General features: G+C 48.6%; 2 protein-coding genes and 1 long non-coding RNA gene across 4 annotated transcripts; 2 read left to right on the top strand and 1 right to left on the bottom strand.

Moving 5' to 3' along the window:
• Nucleotides 1–1697: 1697 nt before the first annotated feature.
• Nucleotides 1698–4522, top strand: LOC112628441. Its single transcript, XR_003120425.1, has 3 exons — nt 1698–2676; nt 2996–3260; nt 3581–4522. It is a non-coding gene; the product is annotated as an uncharacterized LOC112628441 (long non-coding RNA).
• Nucleotides 4523–8611: 4089 nt separating this feature from the next.
• On the bottom strand, nt 8612–11232 carry PPP1R3E (protein phosphatase 1 regulatory subunit 3E). Its single transcript, XM_025391159.1, has 2 exons — nt 10776–11232; nt 8612–10473 (listed from the first exon to the last, which is right to left on the bottom strand). Exons 1-2 carry the CDS (start codon nt 11190–11192, stop codon nt 10051–10053), a joined length of 840 nt encoding a protein of 279 aa, XP_025246944.1. The 5' UTR covers nt 11193–11232; the 3' UTR covers nt 8612–10050.
• Nucleotides 11233–15405: 4173 nt separating this feature from the next.
• BCL2L2 (BCL2 like 2) lies at nt 15406–20390 on the top strand. Of its 2 annotated transcripts, none has more exons than XM_025391160.1 (4): nt 15406–15537; nt 15835–15922; nt 16404–16843; nt 17463–20390. In XM_025391160.1, exons 3-4 carry the CDS (start codon nt 16412–16414, stop codon nt 17610–17612), a joined length of 582 nt encoding a protein of 193 aa, XP_025246945.1. In that variant the 5' UTR covers nt 15406–15537; nt 15835–15922; nt 16404–16411; the 3' UTR covers nt 17613–20390. The 2 variants fall into 2 exon arrangements, with proteins under 2 accessions (XP_025246945.1, XP_025246946.1); XM_025391161.1 differs by having other exon boundaries at nt 15503–15590.
• The last annotated feature ends 1923 nt before the right edge of the window (nt 20391–22313 follow it).

Here is a 22313-nt window from a genome sequence, read left to right on the forward strand (position 1 = left end):
TTTGTTGTTCAAGTCACCCAATCTGTGCTATTTTGCTATGGCACCCCTAGTAAACTAATACCCATAGCTTCCAGAAATAATGTCACCAATTCGAATAGTATATGGCATTAGTTATTACAAATTTGAAACACTACGTTTGACAAAAATCCTAAAAAGTTGTGACATTATCACTTACAAGGTGTGAAGATAAAATTTTTGTAAATTATCAAGAATTTTTAAAATGTGGCCTGGTACGTGGCTCATATCTGTAATCCCAGCACTTGGGAGACTGAGGCAGAAGGATCACCCTGGGCAACACAGCGAGATCCTGTCTCTCTCTCTCTCTCTCAAAAAAAAAAAAAAGGCCGGTCGCGGTGGCTCATGCCTGTAATCCCAGCACTTTGGGAGGCCAAGGCGGGCAGATCACAAGGTCAGGAGATTGAGACCATCCTGGCTAACATGGTGAAACCCCGTCTCTACTAAAAATACAAAAAATTAGCTGGGCGTGGTGGTGGGCACCTGTAGTCCCAGCTACTCAGGAGGCTGAGGCAGGAGAATGGTGTGAACCCAGGAGGCGGAGCTTGGAGTGAGACAAGATTGCACCACTGCACTCCAGCCTGGGCGATGGTGCGAGACTCAGTATTAAAAAAAAAAAAAAAAAAAAAGCTGTGGTAGTGCATGCCTGCTGTCCCAGCTACTTGGGAGGCTGAGGTGGGAGACGCACTTGGGCCCAGGAGGTTGAGGCTGTAGTGAGCTGCACTCCAGCCTGGGTGACACACTGAGACCCTGGATTAAAAAAAAAAAAAAAAAAAAAAAAAGGTGGGGGATTTTTGAAATATGATCAATCTTTCTGGAGGACTGAATTACTTTTCTCTTTAGGAAAACGTATTTATCATATGAAAAGGCTATCAGAGCAGGCAGCTTAAAAAAATTGTAGACTAATATATAGGTTTGTCAGGTAGACAGTTTTTGACAGCTTTTAAAAAAATTATTCGTTGACAGCTTTTCTCATTCTAAAACAAATATTCACGTTTTTCCCCTAATCTTGTATTTATTTTTCTTAAAGGGGGCTCTAAAAGTTACACATTTCAGGCACCCAAAAACCTGGATCTACCCCTGGGACTAACCAAATGGATATGGGGAGTTTCTGGGCCATTTGGGGAAATCATACTCCAGTACCCTGGGCTCTGTCTCCTAAGAAATATCAGAGCTGGAGGGCTGTTTTAGTACGAACTGCAATGATTGAGGATTTCGGATAGACTTGGGATAGCAAAAGCTGCATTGAAGGTTAGTGGAGAAACGAGTTCAGACACACCTAATCAAAAATGTGAGAAGTCTGCAATGAGGTTGGGGCCACAGAGACCCTGGACAATAAGCCATGGAGCGAACCCACTTACCTCTCCTAGGGTGTCTGCTCCTCATGCTGATTCTGCTCTTCAGCATATCTTGTTTCACTTACAACACTTACTGACCAGTAAGTGCTCTGTGCCGACATCACAACTTGGCCATTATGATGTAATGAGGAGGCATCTGTTATTCTCAGGGTAGGGCTTCCCTAGTAGGAACATTCTAATTACTCTGAGGGTAATTGGATTCTTTCATTATTCAAGTGATGTAGAAGTCAATCCTGTTAGAACTTAATCTTTTTCAAGGACCTCTTCCTTGTATAATGGATCACTCCATTCTGAATTAGGCAGACATCCTTGCTTTTCCTTTCCATATTTCTCCTCCTCCGCCTTAGGGGGTTGCATTTGGTAGGTGCTTTGCTCTTCCATCCAGCACTTAAGAAGTAGAATGTAGGCTGGGTGCGGTGGCTCAGGCCTGTAATCCCAGCACTTTGGGAGGCCGAGGGGGGCGGATCACGAGCTCAAGAGATAGAGACCATCCTGGCCAACAGGGTGAAAGCGTGTCTCTACTAAAAATACAAAAATTAGCTGGCCGTGGTAGTGCACGCCTGTAGTCCCAGCTACTCCAGAGGCTGAGGCAGGAGAATCGCTTGAACCCGGGAGACGGAGGTTGCAGTGAGCCGAGATTGCATCACTGCACTCTGGCCTAGCCACAGAGTAAGACTCTGTCTTTAAAAAAAAAAAAAAAAAAAAAAAAAAAGCAGCAGCAGAATGTAATTCAGATGGCCTCCTTAAGGAAGGATTCCCCCACCCAAGGAGAAACGCAGGGCTTTCCCCAAGCTCTTCCCTGGTTAAAGCAGTTGGTACTGGGTTCCAGAGAAGAGCTGGGCCTTGGTAAATTTCCCACTACCCAAAATGATGATAGGATCCCGTTGGGAGTGTCTTACGTCAGGCCTGCCTGAGTCCTCCAAAAATCCTTCCTCTCGGCGTTTGCATAGCCAGAGGGCACTCCAGTAGAAAGAGAATAGGACTTTTAGGAAATAAGGTAGCTCTCTAACCAGGGCCATCTCTAGCTCCCTGAGCTCTAGCTGAAGAAGGGGAGTAAGTAAGGAGGTCTCTCTCACAGTCTCACACAAAGCAGACTGCTCACAAATTGACTGGAGGTAAAGCACCCAGGAAGCAACTGGCTACAAAAGCTGCTCCAGCCAGGCGAGATGGCTCATGCCTGTAATTTCAGCACTTCAGGAGGCCGAGGCGGGCAGATCACGTGTGGCCTGGAGTTCGACACCAGCCTGCCCAACATGGCAGAACCCCGACTCTACTAAAAAAAATACAAAAACGGCCGGGAGCGGTGGCTCACGCTTGTAATCCCAGCACTTTGGGAGGCCGAGGCGGGCAGATCACGAGGTCAGGAGATCGAGACCATCCTGGCTAACACGGTGAAACCCCGTCTCTACTAAAAACATAAAAAATTAGCCGGGCTTGGTGGCGGGCGCCTGTAGTCCCAGCTACTCCGGAGGCTGAGGCAGAAGAATGGTGTGAATCCGGGAGGCCGAGCTTGCAGTGAGCCGAGATCGCGCCACTGCACTCCAGCCTGGGCAACAGAGCAGACTCCGTCTCAAACAAACAAACAAACAAACAAACAAACAAAAACTGGGCGTCCGGCGCAGGGGCTCACGCCTGTAATCTCAGCCCTTTGGGAGGCCGAGCGGGTGGATCATCTGAGGTCAGGAGTTCGAAACCAGCCTGGCCAACATGGTGAAACCCGCGTCTCCACTAAAAATATAAAAATTAGCCTGGCGTGGTGGCGCGCCCCTGTAATCCCAGCTACTCTGGAGGCTGAGGCAGGAGAATCGCTGGAACCCAGGAGGCGTAGGTTGCAGTGAGCTGAGATGGCGCCACTGCACTCCAGCCTGGGAGACAGAGCAAGACTCTGTCTCAAACAAACAAACAAATAAGCAACGACAACAAAAATTGGCCAGCCACAGTGGCTCACGCCTGTAATCCTAGCACTCTGGGAGGCCGAGGCGGGCAGATCACTTGAGGTCAGGAGTTCATGACCAGTCTGTCCAACATAGTGAAGCCCCGTGTCTACTAAAAAAAAAAAAAAAAAAAAAAAAAATTAGCCGGGTGTGGCAGTGCGTGCCTGTAGTCCCAGATACTCGGGGACTGAGGCAAGGAGAATCGCTTGAACCTGGGGAGGCTGAGGTTGCAGTAAGCCGAGATCGTGCACTACACTCCAGCCTGGGCGACAGCAAGACTGTCTCAGGAAAAAAACCCAAAAAACACACACACACTCCCCCCACCTCCCACAAAAACTGCTCACAAGGGTGCGCCCTCTACTGGAGGGTGAAGAAACCTCGTCATTACAGGCCTGGTACTGTGGTACTCCCTGAAATTAGACATTATCAGACATCTACTGAACTGATTCGCAAACTTCCCTTCCAGCATCTGGTGTGAGAAATTGCTCAGGACTTTAAAAGAGATTTGCCCTTCCAGAGTGCAGCTTAGTGGTGCTTTGCAGGAGGCAAGCAAAGCCTATCTGGTTGGCCTTTTGAAGACACCAACCTGTGTGTTGTCCATGCCACACGTGTAACACCTATGTCAAAAGACATCCAGTTAGCATGCTGCATGCGTGAAGAATGTACTTAAGAATCCATTATGATTGGGGAAACTTCATTCTCAAAAAAAAAAAAAAAAAAAAAAGTCTCTGCTTCCTGTTATTGGCAGTTCTGAATGTTAGATTTTTTCCCCCATGGGGTCAAAAGGTACCTAAGTATATGACTGTGAGCAGAATAGGAGACAGAAGTCAGGTGTTGTCAGTTTTTCAATTTTCATGTGTGTGTGAATTTTTAATAAAAATGTGGGTGGGGAAGTAAAGCATTAATGCAAGTCAAAATGTTTCAGTGGTTCAACTTTATAATAATTATAAGCAAACTTACTAAATTTTTCTGGACACACACACAAAAAGAAACAAGGTGACCAAGAAATTGAGTCAAGGAGGGAATCTTGCTTCTGAGTCTCTTGTTGCCCTTAGCCCCAAACACACAATACTTCTGAATATCTTATTACATACTTTTTCATATTTCAACTTTATTTAAAATGTGAGGTTTTATGTCCAGAAGGGAGGGCAGTTGCCCATGGAAGTCGAAGTGAGGCACAATACTATTGGGTTGAGGGCCAAGTGCACAGGGTTGATTTGGGGAGATTCACATGGGAAATTTTCATTTCCTCCCCAGGTTAGCTATTCAGTGGATGGATTATTCTTTTTAGCAAGGTCACTGCTCCTTAGCAACATCAACAAAAGTGCCAAAGTTGGGGACACAGAAAATACTGTCATTGTCTTTTGTTTCTCTTTTTCGCCTGGATGGGGAAAGGAATGGAAACTAATAGCAGAAAATGAAACATTTATGATGTTATCCCTTGCCATGGAAAATCACGGGTTTGTGTAGAGACCTCCTTCTTATTTTTATTTTATATATTTTTTGAGGGTCTCACTGTCACCAGGCTGGAGTGTAGTGGTGTGATCATAGCTCAGTAACCTCCAACTCTTGCGCTCAAACGATCCTCCTGTCTCAGGTTCCCGAATAGCTGGGACTACAGACGTGTGCCACCATGTCTAGCTAATTTTTTAAGTTTTTCTAGAGACAGAGTCCCCCTATGTCGCTAAGTCTCAAACTCCTGGGCTCAAGCAACGCTCCTGCCTCAGCCTCCCAAAGTGTTGCGATTACAAGTATGAACCACTACACCCAGCACAGACCTGTTTCTTAGCCTGGGAATGGGATGCGATAAGGAGGCCTGAGTTTAAGTCCCATCTTGAGCTGCACTAACAAATTCTATGACCCTGCTAGAGTCGTTTCTCACCTCTGGACCTGTGTTCTCATCTGTAAAGGAGCCTGGAGGCAATGATGTCTGAAGAGAAGCCTTTTCAGGTCTGATTCTGTGACCTGCAAACTGTAAAGACCCCAACAGGCTCCAGAAAAACATAGCAGTTAGAAACAAGGGAATGTAGGTGTTAGATGGAAAACCGAGGAGCTAGGGCTCACAATGAAATGTTTTTCTACATTCACAAAGAAAAACAAACAAAACAGGACGGAAGCTATGGGACAGGTAGGTGTAGGAAGATACCTGTGGTCTGGATAAGAGGAATGGGCAACAGAGCTGGATTGCCTCAAGGACCCAAGCCTATGACCTTGGCCTATGACCTTGGTAGTGTTTTCTCTTACAGCACTTCCCAGTGCACCGCTGGCATGTTATATTCCAAATTGCTCCTGTTCATACAGTCATGAGCCGTCAGAGGAGTTTCCACCATAACGCCTAATGTGTGACACGTTAATAGGGTGGCTGAAGATTCCGCTAAACTTCTAGCGTTCCCTGTGTCAGATTAGACTGCACCTGGCTGGGAGAAAGCAGTGGATGCAGCTCTCTCCTAGCACACTCAGCTTTGCTTACTGGGGGTATGAGAAATACAGATGGAAGTTTTGGAAGAGCAGTGCAAGATGGAAAGGGCATACTGACTAATCTTGGTTGATTTGCAGATGGTGGGGTTTGTGGTAGTGCTGAATCAGCTCAACCCAACGCGAGAGAAAGCCAGGGGGTTGGGAAAATCTCAGTGCTGAAGTCCTGGGAAAGGAGTACACACCAAAGGCATCAGGGCAGGGAATCTCTCCAGAGAGCCACTCAAGAAATATTAGTTTCTTCCCTATTTTACAAGGTTTGGTAGCACTGACAGTTATGTAAAGTCAGGTTCCAAGGAGACACCCATTATTTGTGTGCATAAGAAAGTAGCTCAGCCAGACCCAGCCCTGAGGCAGTGGGGAAACTAACAGCTTACCCAAGCCTTGGGGCAGCTCAATATGGGAATAATCAAGACCAAAATGTTGTTCTATAAAGCTGAGATTGGGGGCAGTGAGCCAGGGTACTTCTCAGAGAGAAAGAGCTTAGGGAACAGGATTATCATTAGCATTCTGCCCACAGAGTTGGCACTTACCCAGTAACATCAGGATTCCTAGAAAAGGCCCAAGCACAGACCCTCTAGCAGGTGTCTCAGTCATGGACCCAACCTAGTGGCAACAGTAGGGGGTTTATCTGTTCAAGGCCAGTGGGGGAAGAGGGAGGGAGGTGGCACACCAACAGGTGTGGAGCGCTGGCTAGGGCCAGGAGACAATTCCAATGTATGGAAAGGCTAGAGTGTAAGTAGGCAGGTGAGGGGGGTCCTGTGCTGATGGGACACTGACACAGGAGACAGCAGCAAACTCCTTTAAGTCACAGATGAAGCTTGGGGGCCCCCCGTCTTCTCCAAGCCAGTCCAGAAGATTGGCAGGATGGGAAGGCAGAGCACAATCAGAAACTATGGTCTTTTCATAAGAGATTATAGCAAGGTTTTTAATTTTGTTTTAAAAGAGGAAAAAAATATAACATCATGGTTACACAGAGGCTCTGGAGATTCCCTGGGTTCACAATCCTACTTCTGCCATTTACTAGCTGTGTGATCTTGAACAAATCACTGAGCTTCTCTGATCCTGTTTCCTCATCTCTAAAATACAGATAATGATAATGTTCTACTCATAGGGTTGTTTTGGGCATGCATGCAAACAAAACAGATTTTACGATCGAGTCATAGTTCTGGAAAGAAAAAAAAAAACAGATTTTAGCACACAAGTATTAAGTAAATGTGAGCCCTCACTATTGTTAATACAACATGGCAGTGACACACATACATTAGACAAGAGATTATTACAAACTGAGCCTCCACCCAGTCTCCCTATTATCCTCCCATGGGCTCCTAATTGATGACTAAACAGTGCATTGCTGGGTGGCTTCCAGTAGTTTCTTTCTTCACTTTGCTGCAACTTTGAACTGAAGGTGATCCACGTGGTACATGACATTCTTCCTGTTTTCTTCACAAGGATGATGTTTAAATGGGCATTTGTTTGAGGAATGACTTGGAGGGTTCCTCTCTTTCAGTCATCTTTTCTCAAAGACTAAGGTTGTGGACAGGAGGGGCATGGTAACAAGCCCCATATTCTATTCTTTTTTTTTTTTTTTTTGGTACGGAGTCTCACTGTCACCCAGGCTGGAGTGCAGTGGCGCAATCTCAGCTCACTGCAACCTCCATCTCCCCGTTAAAGTGATTCTCCTGCCTCAGCCTCCTGAGTAGCTGGGACTACAGGCATGAGTCACCATGCACGGCTAAGTTTTGTATTTTTAGTAGATACAGGGTTTCACTATGTTGGCCAGGCTGGTCTTGAACTTCTGACCTCAAATGATCCACCTGCCTCAGCCTCCCAAAGAGCTGGGATTACAGGCGTGATCCATCGCACCCACCCCCACACTCTATTCTGAATGCATGTATGGGCACATGTGCATGCCCGTCCCCCTTCACTCAGTGATAAGGAAGAAGGGGAACCAGAAATTTCTCTTTGAAAAATTAGTAACAGAAATGGGTGTGGAGAGTTGGTTACCTGGGAGATCCTTGTTCATTTGTAACATCAGAAACTGCTTCTTTTCCTCCTTCTCTCTTCTAGAAGACTGTCAAGGAGCCCGAGTGAGGAAAGTAGACCAACCACAGTCTTGGAGAAAAGAAAATAGGGTTTCCATCCCTTCTGGAGGGAGAAGGAATAACAGAGATGAACAAGAATGAAGAAGGAAACAAATGGAAATAGACAAAATGAAGGTAAATGCCCTGTATGTTAAAAGAAAAAAAGTGATGAGAAGGGAGAGACACAAGTAAAGAAAGAGAGAAGCAAAGAGGTTAGGAATAGGGTAAGAGGGCCGGGCGCGGTGGCTCAAGCCTGTAATCCCAGCACTTTGGGAGGCCGAGACGGGCGGATCACGAGGTCAGGAGATCGAGACCATCCTGGCTAACACCATGAAACCCCGTCTCTACTAAAAAATACAAAAAACTAGCCGGGTGAGGTGGTAGGCGCCTGTAGTCCCAGCTACTCGGGAGGCTGAGGCAGGAGAATGGCGTGAACCCGGGAGGCGGAGCTTGCAGTGAGCTGAGATCTGGCCACTGCACTCCAGCCTGGGCGACAGAGCGACACTCTGTCTCAAAAAAAAAAAAAAAAAAAAAAGGAATAGGGTAAGAGAAAAGGAAAAGCAGCAACCAGCAGAGGAATCACTCCCCTCTTAAGGTTAAGCAGGAGGAGAGACATAAGGCATGAATGTGAGTGGGTATGAGAGTCCAGCTTTCCCACTGCACTTGCTCTGGTTATGGAGCAGACTGCCATCTTCTGGTGCCATTTACTATTCAAGTTGCTTAGGTGTTTTATTTGTTTGTTTTGTTTTTTTACAACCAAGTGGATTGATTGAAATGTTTTGATTCTTCATTTGAAATGTTTCTATTCCACATACCCATTATCTTTTATCCCCACAAAAGCCCCTAACATTGTTTCCTTTAATCTTTTGGGTTCTCAAGCATCATTTTCACCAAAAGAGATGTACCTATCCACAGTTGTCTCAGAGCATGAAGGCTGAAAGTCTGTGAGGGCAAGAGCGAAATGGAGCAGATGATGGGCTGATGGTTGGTTATGGGATGCTTCGTGGGCTCTGGAACATCTGTGCCAAGAACTGGAGGACCCATCCTCGGCCCCAGCCAGACGCTTGGGGTACTATGTATTCTGAACCATAGCACTAGGTTGCAAAATGTGGCTTCTAATCTATACTCTGCCATGTACAGATCACAAAATATCATACAAGGAGCCTTAAAAGATCATCTAACCTAAATCCAGTTTTCCAAGGAAAAAACTGGGGCACAAAGAGGTGAAGTAACTTGCCCAAAGTTATATAGTCAGGGAATTCCTTTTCGGAGACAAAGGAAATCAGAATAGTCATTCTCCTGATTCACCGTCCCTCCCTCGACAAACAGTCCATAAAGTGCTTGGAGGTTATTAAAAGGCACTCCAGAAAGGTAAGGTTGGCATTTTCCTGGAAGCCCCTGAGGGTACAACCCCGGAGGCACCACAGTATTTGGCTATAAAAACAGGTCTGGAGTTGCTTTGGCCTCCATTTTAATCCCTAAAGCTGCCTGGAGGCTGGAGCTCTGATGGCTACCTGTCATCACTCCCCAGCCAGTCCGCGGACACTGCAGCCAGGAACTGTCAGAGGTGACAAGGGAATCCCGTCCTAATGACAAGGACCAAGGAGCAGTGGCCAGGTTCCTGGGATTAAGCAAGGCAATTATGGCTGAGTTAAAGCTAGGATGGGTAGGACGGGGGATCTGAGGTGGAAAAGGTGGGTAAGAAGAGGGAATGCGCCAGCAATCTAAATTACTTCGACTGGGTGGGCTACTTCACATCATACCTCCTCCGTCTCCAAAAGGTTCTTAACCTTCTTCAACTGCCTAGGCCTGATGGACCTCCTCCCTTTCTCCCAGTGCCCACTCACTGAAGGGAAAGCCACCATCATCCCCATTCTTTTCCTTTTTTTCTAATCCCTCCGGTGCCGTTTCGGGTCTCCTTCCTCCTACAGTCTGGGTCCCTTTCACTCACATCCAACCAGCTTTTAACACCCGGATCTCCCCGAGCTTCGTTGGTTCCGCCCACTCCCCCGGCTCCCCCGCCCCCATGCCCCTGATTTCCCCACCCTTCTTGCCCTCCCCGGCTTGACTCCCTTGGACTGCTCCCCACCAATCCTGGTCTCTCCTATTCCTCCCCGCCACATTGGGTCCCCCAGCCCCCGGGTGCCTTTGGTGTTTTCAGCCGTCGGCCACAGGCGCCTCGTCTCAGATAAAGTGGATCCAGCCCTGGGGCTCCGGGGCTCCGCCACTGCCCGGGTGCTCGGGCCCACGTAGAGCATAGTCACGGCCGCCGTTGTTGTCCCAGAACTCGTGACCTGTCACACGGTAGCGCAAAGCGAAGAGCAGGGCGCCCCCAATCGGCGGCGCAGGCAGGCGGAAGGCGAAGCGGTCGGCGCGCGGCGGAGGCGGGGCCGGGCCGGCGTAGGCGGCGGGCGCCTCGCGTTGGCTCCGCCAGCCGTCGGCACTCCAGCGCACGCTCACGCGCTTCTCGTAGGCCAGGTCCAGCACGCGCGCGCTCCCGGCCACGCCCATCGGGCCCGCCTCCGCGCGTTCCAGGCAGATGCGCTGCGCCTGCAAGCGGGCGGCGAAGCCGGGCTCGCTGGCTGGCTCCAGGGCGGCGCGCGCCTCCTGGAGAAAAGAAGAAGCGGGAGGAGGGAGTCCAGGGCGGAGAGAGGGGAGAGAGAGGGGGCGGTGTCAGAGCGAGGCACTGGGCCAATCAGAGGCCGACTCCGGCGTCCACGCCCGCAGAGTGCGGCCCCGCTGCCAGGGTGGCCTAGAGCCACTCGCAAATGGTGTACCCCAAAAGGGATGGGCAGGCGCAAGCCCAGGGATGGGATGGAGATGGGTGCTCTTTGGCAAATCCACTCCCACACGCCTGCTGCGGCCGACTGAGGGAGGTCCCCAGGAGGGGAGGTGCCCCCGCCGCCTACCTGGAGGCCGCGGGCGCGGGGCTGGCAGGGCGCGAAGTGGCGGAGGGCGTCCCTCTGCAGTTGGATCTGCACGTGGCGGGGCACCCGGGGCAGCTCACCGGGACGGAAGCGGCGCACGGCAGCCAGCTCCAACCCCAGTGCGTCGGCGAAACGCACTCTCTTGCGGGTGTCTGGGCTACGGCTGCGGGGCGCCCGAGCCCCGCCGCCTCCGGCTGGTGCTGAGCGGGCCCGGCGGCCCCGACTAGGTGCGTGAGCGCGGGATCGTGCCCCGAACCGCGTCCCGCCCTCGCCTGGCTCCTCCTCTGGCTCCTCCTCGAGGCTGGGCCGCTGGCTACGGTAGTAGGCGCGCTCCGTTAGCGCGGCAATAAAGCTCAGGTTGCGGGGAATGTCGGTGCCCGGAGGCCGCTCACTGGACATGGCAGCCCCCTCCCCGGCGGGGCCAGCCCGCAGCGCCACCGCGCTCCCCTCTCTTCCTCTCTCCTGCCTGCACCGCGTCGGCGCAGAAGTCGCTGGGTCCGCTTCTGCAGCCCCTCGCCACTGCGTACTCTCCTTGCAGTCACCTCCAGGATCCTCCACCTCCCATTGCTTTGCCTCTCCTCTGTGACTACCTTTCCCTCCCTCTGGCCGTCAGCTTCCAGGGTCTTAGACTATCACATCCTGCCTCCTGCTAGCGGTCTGCTCTGAGCGTGCGCTCAACGGCACTCACCCTCCGGTTCCAAGGCCCTCACGGCCCGGGTCCCCCCGCCCACAGCCCTCTCACAGGTGGCTCCGTTTGTCTTCGCTGCTGCACCGGGGGCGGGGACTCCACCTTTTCGGTCCCGAGTGAGGCCACTCAACCTTTTTAAAAAAACACTCACGGGCCGGACGCGGTGTCTCACCCCTCTAATCCCAGCACTTTGGGAGGCCGAGGTGGGAGGATTGCTTGAAGCCAGGAGTTCAAGACTCAGCCTGGGCTACATAGTGAGACCCCTAATCTCTACAATAATAATAATAATAATAATAATAATAATAAAATGTAAAAAGTCCTCCACCTTTCCGGCATAGCATAGGAAAGGTTAACGCTGGGAAGAATAAAATAACCTTTCATTTTCTTGCAGGGGAAGGTTCAAAACGTCCAGCATGTGACTTTATCTTTGGGGTTCACTGTTTTCTGAAACCTAGGCTCCTGGTTTGGGCAGAGGGTGATGGTGGGTGCAAAGAAGGAAAGGTCATGAAAGCTAGGTAGAGTCTTTCAAATAGAAGGTGAGAATGTGGCACCCGAACTGAGAACTGCGGGAAGACCTAGCTTCTAGTGACCTTGAGCAAACAAGGCATAACTTCTCTGGTAACTTCTCTGGACTCAGTGTTCGTGTGTGTGTGTGTGTGTGTGTGTGTGTGTGAGATGGAGTCTCACTCTGTCGCCCAGGCTGGAGTGCAGTGTCGTGATCTTGGCTCACTGCAACCTCTGCCTCCCGGGTTCAAGGGATTCTCCTACCTCAGCCTCCTGAGTAACTGGGATTACAGGTGTCTGCCACCATGCCGGCCTAATTTTTGTATTTTTAGTAGACACGGGGTTTCGGCATGTTGGCCAGGCTTGTCTCGAACTCCTGATGTCAGGTGATCTGCCCGCCTTGGCCTCCCAAATTGCTGGGATTACAGGCATGAGCCACCACACCATACTCTGAACTCAGTGTTCTCGTCTATGAAAAAGTGGTGGAGTTCTGATTTCTAACCCAAGTGTAAGCCCTTTGAGGGCAGGGGCTTTGTCTGATTCATGGTGTTTTAGTATATGGTAGGCATTCAAATTATTGAATGAACAAGCACTCAACAACTCTCTTGGAGTTGGGACTGTGGAATTCCCAACTACTGGGAGCTTCCAAGAAGGACAGACCTGGCTTTTTCCTCTTTCTTTTCCTTCCTTCCTTCCTTCCTTTCTTCTTTTTCTCTTTTTTTTTTTTTCCTTAGTGGAAAAAAAAAGTGAAGTGTTTTTAGTTTTTTTTTTTCTAACTTTCCTACTGATCTTATATAGCACTTAATGTGCTAGGTACTGTTGTAAGGGTTTTGCAAATACTAACCCATGTAATACAACTATCAGAGGAATAGAGACTATTATGCCTAGTTTAAAGATGAGAAAATTGAGGTAGGGGAGAGGACTCTTGCCCAGGGTTACATAGTTAATAATTGGGGAGGTGGGATCAGGACCTAAACAGTTTAGCTCTAGAGTCCACGCTCTTATCCACTTGGTTATATAAGATTAAAACATTTAACAATAATAGGTAACATTCTCAGAGTGTTAAAAGAGGGAATCTTAGGGTAGAAATGAAGTCTCTAAATTTAAAGCAGCAGGATAGTTTAACTGTAAAACCACAAGTGACTAAGTTGAAAATAAACCATAAGACACATGTTATCTTATTATTATACAACTCATTCCTGTTTACATGTATTCACACTAGTATTGACTGCAGCAATACTACTTAGCTAGGACTCATTTTTAAAGCAATATTGACTCTTTTATTTTATACATATATAGAATGCATGGATGTATTCTCTTCATATCATTATATATGATACACAATATACAATGTATATATTGTATATATACACAATATAATATGTATATTATATATATGAATTAATGTATAATAAATCATATGTTACTTTGTATTACAAGCAAGCTGACCCAGGAGTTTGAGATCAGCCTGGGCAACATAATGAGATCCCCATCTCTTTAAAAAATGAATTTAGCTAAGCATAGTGCAGCACACCTCTAGTCCCAGCTACTGGGGACACTGAGGTACGAAGATTGCCTGAGCCTAGATGGTGGAAGCTGAAGTCAACACTGATTGTACCACTGCACTCCAGTTTAGACCGTGGAATGAGACCCCTGTCTCACAAACAAACAAACAAACAAACCAGGAGTGCAAATGAAGACTTGGAGTAGGTTATTCTCTAAAGGGGGCAAGCTTGCTGGTGGCAGCCAGAATGATCAGGCTAAGAACAAAACAGAAATAAGATTGGCTGAAAGGATACAGCCATAAAGGAGTGTAATAGGCTGTGTGTTTAGAATAGAGGAGAGAATTGAGTGTGGACATGTAAATGGTGTGGATTCAGACTATGAAAACAGTATTGACTATGCGAAGGCAAGAAGTGATCTTGAAGCAATAGTGTCAAAGTTACAGCATGAGATGGGAGTCCTAGCTTCTTGCATATTAGTATATGTCTTTGGGCAAATCACTTAACCTCTCCAAACCTCAATTTCCTCATTCATAGAATGAGGATAAAACAGCATAAGGATTAGTGACAGGATAAAATATACATGTAAAAAAAGCACAGCATCTAATAACTCCTCAAAATATGTTTTTACTTTTTTTTTTTTTGAGATAGAATCTCGTTCTATCACCCAGTCTGGAGTGCAGTGGCATGATCTCAGCCTCCTGGTTTCAAGCGATTCTCATGCCTCAGCCTCCTGAGCAGCTGGGATTACAGGCTGGCTAATTTTTGTATTTTTAGTAGAGATGGGGTTTTGCCATGTTGGTCAGGCTGGTCTCAAACTCCTGGCCTCAAGTGATCCACCCGCCTTGGCCTCCCAAAGTGTTGGGATTACAGGTGTGAGCCACCAAACCCAGCTAGTTATTACTATTATTGCTGCAGAAAAGACCTTCTCAAGTGACCATAAGGGCAGATGATAATACAGAGGCTTGGTTTGGAGGTAGAAGCAAAGGGTACTAGCAGAAGAGGAGAACTGGGTCGCCTCTTTCTGGCCTTTGGTTGGGTTGCTTTTTAAATGGAGCTGAAGAAAGTGCCAGATCCAAGAGCCCAGGGGGCTGGCTGTGAGTGCTCTCATGTGGATCAGCTGTGGTCAGATTGCTTCACACCTGTGACCCGCCCTGTATAAATATACTGCCATGTATAAATAATAGCCCCATATATATGTAATCTGGAAGGATAAACATCAAGCTTAACAATGGCAACCTGCAGGGAGGGAAGTGGAATTGGGTGTGTATGTGTGTGTGTGTTTGAGAACCTGTATTTTATTACTCCATACCTCTTTATTGTTTGATTTTTTTCACAATGAGAATTAGTTCCTGTGTTGGGTAAAAAAAAAAAAAAGAAAAGAAAGAAAGAAAAAAAAAACCACTAAAATCAATCTGATTACAAAAGAAGATGAATTAAAGAAAAGTACCGGCAGAAACTGCTTGTGATCCAAGTCCTGGCTCCTTGATGCCTGGCTGAAGCCCAGCCCACAAAGACAACACTGGGTTAAAGGTCCTGGAGAAAAGATGGGAAAGGTTTGGTGTCTGTGTAGTGTCTGCTAGTCCCAAAAGGGTAAGGCACCTAGTAGAAGGTTCCCAGCTTAATGGGAACTGCTCCTGTTTTCCAGGCACACAATTCAGGGCTGGAAAAGTTCAACAAGTGCATGGAACATCGGAAACCTCCTGGAAATGCTAAATTTGCCCCAAGATGTCCTGAAGTCCGGCATATTTCTCTGGGCAGCCTCGAGGCTCAGGAGCCCAGCCCAGCCCAGCCCACCGTGCCCTCTCAGGCAGCCCTTCACTGCCTTCAGCAGCCCTCCCTCTTCCTGAGTAGTGGCCCTTCGCAGGCCTGCGTCCCAGCCCCGCCCCCCTCTCTGGACGCATCTTTGGGCCCCATCATCACCCGGCGCCGGGCCCTCCCTCTGCCCCCCCTTTCTCCTCCCTCCTTCCTTCCCTCCCTTCCTCCCTCTCTCCCTCCCTCCCAGCTCCTGCACCAGGAAACGGCCCGGATCCCGGCAGCGGCCTGACCCGTGAGATCCCTAACCTGGCAGGCGGGCGGGGTTGGAGACTGGCTGAGGTGGGGGTAAGGGAGGAGTTGGGCCTTTGGGCTGCACTAGGGGGAACCGCGAATACAGATGGTGTCGGCAGGAAGCCCTTGGCCCTGGGTTTCCCGGGAGGACAGTCATTAAACATGGATTCGGCCACACAGCTGGTAGAGCGTTGGGGGCAGGGGCCCAGGCCCAGAGCTGCAACCCCAGCCGTTCCCAGGCCAGAACCTGATCCCTGGCCTTCCCCTCCTGGTTCTGATCTCCCCCTCCCCTTTCCAGAGCTCCACGCTGGCCGGGAGGATGAAAGGCCCCAGCTGGGGGCTCCTTGCCACCAGTGCTGTGTCTTAAGAGCTGCCATCCCGGCTGGGTGAGTGTCTCCTTCCTTTCTCTGTCTGGAGTAAACCATTGCGTCTCCCACCTTTCTCTTCGGCCCATCTGCTCCCCCTCATCTTGTGCCTCTGCCAACATCTTTATATCTTGCATTTGGGGAGGTCCTAAGCCCCTTCCTCTAGCCAAGGAGGTGTGGACTAAGGAGGCCCAGGGGTGGGAGGGTTGTAGGGGTGTCACAGAGCTGACGTTGTCTTATTATGAAAAGAATCTAAAGTATCTCTAAACAGAAAATTTACTTGTTTTAAATGTAATTTGGCATATTAGGAATGTAATGGCCAGCCCCTCACAGCCTGGTCTCATATCATGACTTAATTCCCTTGTTCTTGCCTCTCCCTGTCCAGTGAGCTCTGAGCATTTCTTCTCTCCTCCTCATCTCACTGGGTTGGTCAAACCAGAAATGCCCCTTCTGATTCTCTCTCCATATATTCATGCCAGTGTTTCATCCTTGCCTCTTATAGCTGCCCGGATGGCGACCCCAGCCTCGGCCCCAGACACACGGGCTCTGGTGGCAGACTTTGTAGGTTATAAGCTGAGGCAGAAGGGTTATGTCTGTGGAGCTGGCCCCGGGGAGGGCCCAGCAGCTGACCCGCTGCACCAAGCCATGCGGGCAGCTGGAGATGAGTTCGAGACCCGCTTCCGGCGCACCTTCTCTGATCTGGCGGCTCAGCTGCATGTGACCCCAGGCTCAGCACAGCAACGCTTCACCCAGGTCTCCGATGAACTTTTCCAAGGGGGCCCCAACTGGGGCCGCCTTGTAGCCTTCTTTGTCTTTGGGGCTGCACTGTGTGCTGAGAGTGTCAACAAGGAGATGGAACCACTGGTGGGACAAGTGCAGGAGTGGATGGTGGCCTACCTGGAGACGCGGCTGGCTGACTGGATCCACAGCAGTGGGGGCTGGGTAAGAAGCTTCTCAATTGCCACTCTGCACATCCCTCTGCAAAGCTGGTTTCCAGGGGGAAGATGGGAGCTCTGATTGGAGACTGAGGCAGCTATGTTGGGAATGAGGTGCGGGGCTGAGTCTCCCCGTCTGGGTGGAATCAGATTGAGAGATGCCTGGACTCTGCACTCCAGGGCTGCCATGCAGTCAACACTGGATGGGCTCATGGTCCCAAGCAGAGGACAGAATCCACACCCAAGGAGTGCCTGCAGGGGAATGTTGTCAGGGACTTTTTGCACCTGAGTCATGGTGTGGGAGATGGGGAGGACCAGGGATGGGTGGTGGTCAGGCAAGCCTTGGCAAAGGATGCTAGTTCTGAGCAGAATTTTTCGCCAAGGAAAGGATGGAATTCACTGGAGGCAGAGTGGGCGGCAAATGAACCAGTCTCTCAGGGTGGGGGTGCACCTGGGGGGATCAGAGGGGCTTGCAGCCAGAAGAGCTTTGACCAGAGAGGAGCTGGGTATGGGGTAGTGTTGGCAGTGGATGGAACTGGAACTCTTCCTCTCCTCTTCTGTCCACTCTTTCCTCTCCTGATATCCCTTTCTCCTTCTTTCTCTCCTACTTCCCTTCTCTCCCACAGGCGGAGTTCACAGCTCTATACGGGGACGGGGCCCTGGAGGAGGCGCGGCGTCTGCGGGAGGGGAACTGGGCATCAGTGAGGACAGTGCTGACGGGGGCCGTGGCACTGGGGGCCCTGGTAACTGTAGGGGCCTTTTTTGCTAGCAAGTGAAAGTCCAGGGCCAGGTGGGGCTAGGTGTGGCTGGGGGCCAGGAGAGCAGGAACAGAACAGAGAAATGCCCTTGGAAGAAATGGAGTTGGTGGATGGGTGGGCATGGAACAGGATGGGCAGGGGAAGGGTAGTGTGTGAGGCAGCTGAGTAGGCCAGGTAGGCGATTGGAAGAGTGAGCAGGACACATAGGTGAGGGAAATGTTTTGGCAAGTTTAGGGACTCAGGAGATGGAGTCGATCCAGGGCTGGGGGATGTGGGAGGGATCACACCTATAGGTGTGGGCACATGAAATGACCTGGAACTTGGTTCGCAGCCCTGAGGAAGGTGGACTTGCATAAGCAGTTGTATTCCATTAGATGAGTGGGATTTGGGGAACGCAGAAGGCGCATCCTTTTGGAATGGAAGCTTGGGGGTTCTCAGGTGATAGGGAGAGGTGGCTGTAACAGTGGGCTGCTTGGACACACGTGTGCATGTGAACGCATGCTGGTGTGCATGCTGGGCTGCCTGGCAAATCTGGTGGTGGTGGGATTCCTTAAGGAGAAAACATTCCCTCTTGCAATGGCAAGAACTAGGGGCAGTTCTCTGTCCCTCCTCCCAACCCCTCCTTTCCCCTGCCCTTGTCCTGATGCCTCAAGGCTTAGAGAGAAACATTGTATCCAGACCGAGGGCTCTGCTGCTTCTCTCCAGAAAGTAATTGGCAAGGCTTTGAAGAGAAGAGCAGTTCTGCAGCTGGCCTTGTTCCTTCATCATCCCCCTTCCTTGTGCATCATGCACTTGCTGCTGCCTCCCGGGCTCTGATAGAAGGGCAGGGCTGTTGAGCCTGGATGGGTGGAGGCTTAGGTAGCTGGACCTGCCTGCCACCCTCCTCTCCCACTCAGGCACAATGGTGCCTAAAGTGTTTCCAATCTCTGGGACCTCTGTACCCAAACTGAAACTCTAAATTGGGGCCCTAACTAATTTTCCTTTCGAGGTTGTGGACATAAGTGCTGATCTTGAGTACAGTCTGGGTCCCACACTGTGTCTCAGTGAGACTGCTGATGCCTTGAGAGGACCATTTCAGCCCTGAATCCCATGGGTGTGAGGGTGATGGGCACTCCAGGACTGGCCTATGCTGTGTTGTGGGCTTTGGTTCGGCTTTATCAGGGGCCAGGCATATGGGTTCTAGAGTACCTACCATGACCTAGAAGCATTTATGATTTGAAGCCACACTGTTTGCATGGGTGTTACTTGTCTGTACCTCAGAGTCTGAGGATGTTAACTTTGGAACTCGCAGTCCTCTAGAACAGCTTCAGATTATGGCTTTTTCTTTTGAGGAAGAAATTATTCTCTCCAGTTGCATGCCCTGAGCCAGACCTCACTGCTGCACTTTCCAAGGTGCTAAGATTGCTGCTCTCCAATGCTAACTTTCTGACACAGTGCTCTAGAACCCTGCCTGTGGTCCTGAGCACTGATCAGCTTAGCTCGACCATGGTTGACTCTTCTTGGAGATTTTCACTTGGTCCTAGAATGTGGCAACGTAGTTGTGCTCGCTAGAATGTGGGACCAAATTGGCCTCAGGTGTTTAGTCCAGACTTCTGCTTTTGAGAGAGGGCTGCACTTTTTAATGGTATTTCTAGGGGAGGTGGTAGGCTGCATGTGCCACTTGGTCTTGTGAGTATGCTGACACCAGAAACTCAGAGCCAGCTTGTGGCAAGCAGTTGGGGTGGGGGGTCTCTGACTTGCTCAGGACAAACTAGGCCAGTGGTTTTCAAACTGCTTGGCAGAGCCCTGAAGTTTCCTAGGGGTTGCCTCAGGAGTCCTTGGGGAGATGAAGGGGGTGGGGAGTTGAGCAGGCTGGGCAATTTGCCCTCAAACTGAACAGCTCCCCTTGTAGCTGTCTTACATATCGGGGTTCAGGGTAAGATTTTATTTGCATTAGGGGTTTGCTGCTGAAAAAATGTTGGAAAACCACTGACTAGACCATCGGCTCCAAATTGGAACCTGTGCTTCCTTCCCCAGGTTTGGAGCACACTCTTCACCCTACCCTCTACCACAGGACGCATATCCCTGTTAGCATTCCCCGGGACCTTTAGCCAAGAGGGGCTGCAGGGACCATGGCCAGGTTACCGAAATGCCCTGCTCTGAAGTCTTGACACCTGGGTGGAAAGAGAGGCTGTTTTCTGAAAGGGTAAAGGGCTTGGTCTGGATTCCCAGAAACAGAGCTTAGATGGGACCACAGTGGGCAATTTTGACCTGTCCTGCCCTTCTTAGCTTGAAGGGAAACCCCAGAGACTCTTCTGTCAGGGAAAACTAGGGACTCTCTTCTAGAGCCATATAGTTCCTTGGGATTAGCTCTTGGCCAAGAAGGCTGAGTATGGCTCCCAATTTTTAAATCCATTTCGTTTTTTAAAAAACAAGGGAAATAAATGTAATTGCCATTTTTCAAAGATTAAGTAGGAGGAGAGGGGTTTCTTGCTCTCCAGAGCCCAAAGGGACAAATAGAGACTTTGCTTAGGCCAAGGAAGGAGCGGAAGTAGGGCAACTTGGTCCTGCGATTATTAATCCCACTCCCCACTTATTCTAGGGCACACATACACTATTTTACTTTTTTAAAATCATAAAACGGCAGAACAGATTTGGTTAGTTTAGAAGAAAAGAAAGCTCTATAAATATAAATCTATATTCCTGTATTTTTATTTAATAATTTATAAATACCAAGTTCATTTGACTTTTATTTTTGTGTAATATGTAATGGTCGTATTAAAAAAATAAATAAAGCCCAGAAGTTTAATGAGAAGGACTGAACAGGGTTTGTGACTTCTACACTGTATAGCCTGGGGTCAGGACATTTCCTTGATCCAATCATCTCTTCATGACCTTGTAAAAGGCAAGAATTAGAATAACAGGGATTTGAGAGAAAGTGTTGGGATCATTAAAAAAAAAGAGTCTTTCCCCCATCCTCCTCACCCGACTCCTACAAAATGGTCAAAGCCAAGAATTCCATCTGTTCCAACCTGAGCCTCGGGAGGGTGTGTGTATACGGTACTCTGGGACTGCCACTAACAATAACCAAATGAAAAACAAAGAAAACCTACCAAAAATCTTTGTATGCTAGTAATCAAGTCCCCAGTTGTGGTTCAGGCTCTAATCAGAAGAGTGTGATAATAATAAATATTTCTCCATGGTGCCTTGCTGCCTACCTCAGACTTAAAAATAGGTCTGGACCAGGTGCGGTGGCTCATGCCTGTAATCCCAGCACTTTGGGAGGCCGAGGCGGGCAGATCACTTGAGGTCAGGAGTTCGAGACCAGCCTGGCCAATATGGGGAAACCCTGTCTCTATTAAAAATACAAAAATTAGCCAGGCATGGTGGTGCGTGCCTGTAATCCCAGCTACTCAGGAGGCTGAGGCATGAGGATTGCTTGAACCTAGAAGGTGGAGTTTGCAGTCAGCCGAGATTGAGCCACTGTACTCCAGCCTGGGTGACAGAGGGAGATTCTATCTCAAAAAAACAAACAACAACAACAACAACAACAAAAAACAAGGCGGGGGTCGGGGGAGGGTCTGGCAAAAATTGAGTCCCTGCTTCCTTTCCTGGTCCTGTGAGACATTTGATTTCAGCCATTTTAATGCAAACTGATAAACTGGATGGAATTTCTAGGAATATTCAGCCCATCCTTCTCTACCTCTAGTCTTGGACCACATCAAAGTCATGTCTAACTGAAACAGTGATCCTAATTTTAAATTTCAGGTGGGAATTTCTAGCCTTTCTGTAATCCAGTGCAATAGATTGGTACTTGGGTTTATGTGTTAAATTGCGAGAAATATAATTGTTTAGAGGAATCCAGCATTCTCTTTCTATTCTCTATACAAAAGTCGACACGGAAAGCCATATTAAAATCAGAGAGTGGCTTAGTGAATATGGCACTATGGGAAAGGAAATTAGATGTTCTTAATAGTTAATATCATCAAGTATGATAGCTGCTGCATTTAGCTCCACTGCTGTGTGATTGATTTAATGATTGATTTACATTTGCCTAGTTCCAAAAAATATTTGCAACATCTTACTATAATACACAAAATAATAGGAAAACAAATTTTTAAAGTCAGGGTTGAATTTCAAGGTTAAGTAAAAAAAATAAGTAGGGGTAAAGGGAAAACTGAAATAAGATGGCAGCAAAAGGAAAATTAATGCACAGAAAAACATTCTATAAGTAGCATTTCCAAATACTAAAGCTAGGCTGTGAATTCGGCTGTGAGCTTCTTGGTGGCTAAAGCAAATTAAAATACAAAATGAAATTCACATTCCTCTTAGGATTTATAAAAGCCTATTAAGAGGGGCAAAAAAAAAAAAATTGTGGCTTTTCTGAGAAGACAGTGATACAGTGGACACCACCTTCTGTGACATCTAAAAGCAAATATGTTGAGTTTTGACCACTGTTTCTTCGAAAAACACCAAATGGAGATTCAGAAGGTCCTATGCGAGAAATAACACTGGTGGAGAACTGTATGAAGGAAATACAATCTATCACTTTAAGTCCTGTATTAAGCCAAATCATCACAGAACAGCATATTTGGGCTAATTTGTCATAAGCCTAATAGAACACACCTAGGACCTTCTGAATCTATTAGAAGGTCCTAAGTGTGTTAGGACAAATGACATCTTCAATAAAGTTGTGCAACACTTAGTTACAATTTCTAGTAAATGGATAGATTGTAGATT

The sequence above is a fragment of the Theropithecus gelada genome, chromosome 7b (assembly GCF_003255815.1).
Source record: "Theropithecus gelada isolate Dixy chromosome 7b, Tgel_1.0, whole genome shotgun sequence".
Lineage (NCBI taxonomy): Eukaryota > Metazoa > Chordata > Mammalia > Primates > Cercopithecidae > Theropithecus > Theropithecus gelada.

Bases quoted from the DNA above. Each gene is read 5' to 3' on its own strand.
- PPP1R3E (XM_025391159.1), bottom strand. From the start codon at position 11,192: ATGTCCAGTGAGCGGCCTCCGGGCACCGACATTCCCCGCAACCTGAGC. The intron at 10,474-10,775 runs GTAGGCGGCGGG...TCTTTTCTCCAG, and splicing joins CCCGCGCCCGCGGCCTCCAG to GAGGCGCGCGCCGCCCTGGA.
- BCL2L2 (XM_025391160.1), top strand. From the start codon at position 16,412: ATGGCGACCCCAGCCTCGGCCCCAGACACACGGGCTCTGGTGGCAGAC. The intron at 16,844-17,462 runs GTAAGAAGCTTC...TCTCTCCCACAG, and splicing joins TCCACAGCAGTGGGGGCTGG to GCGGAGTTCACAGCTCTATA.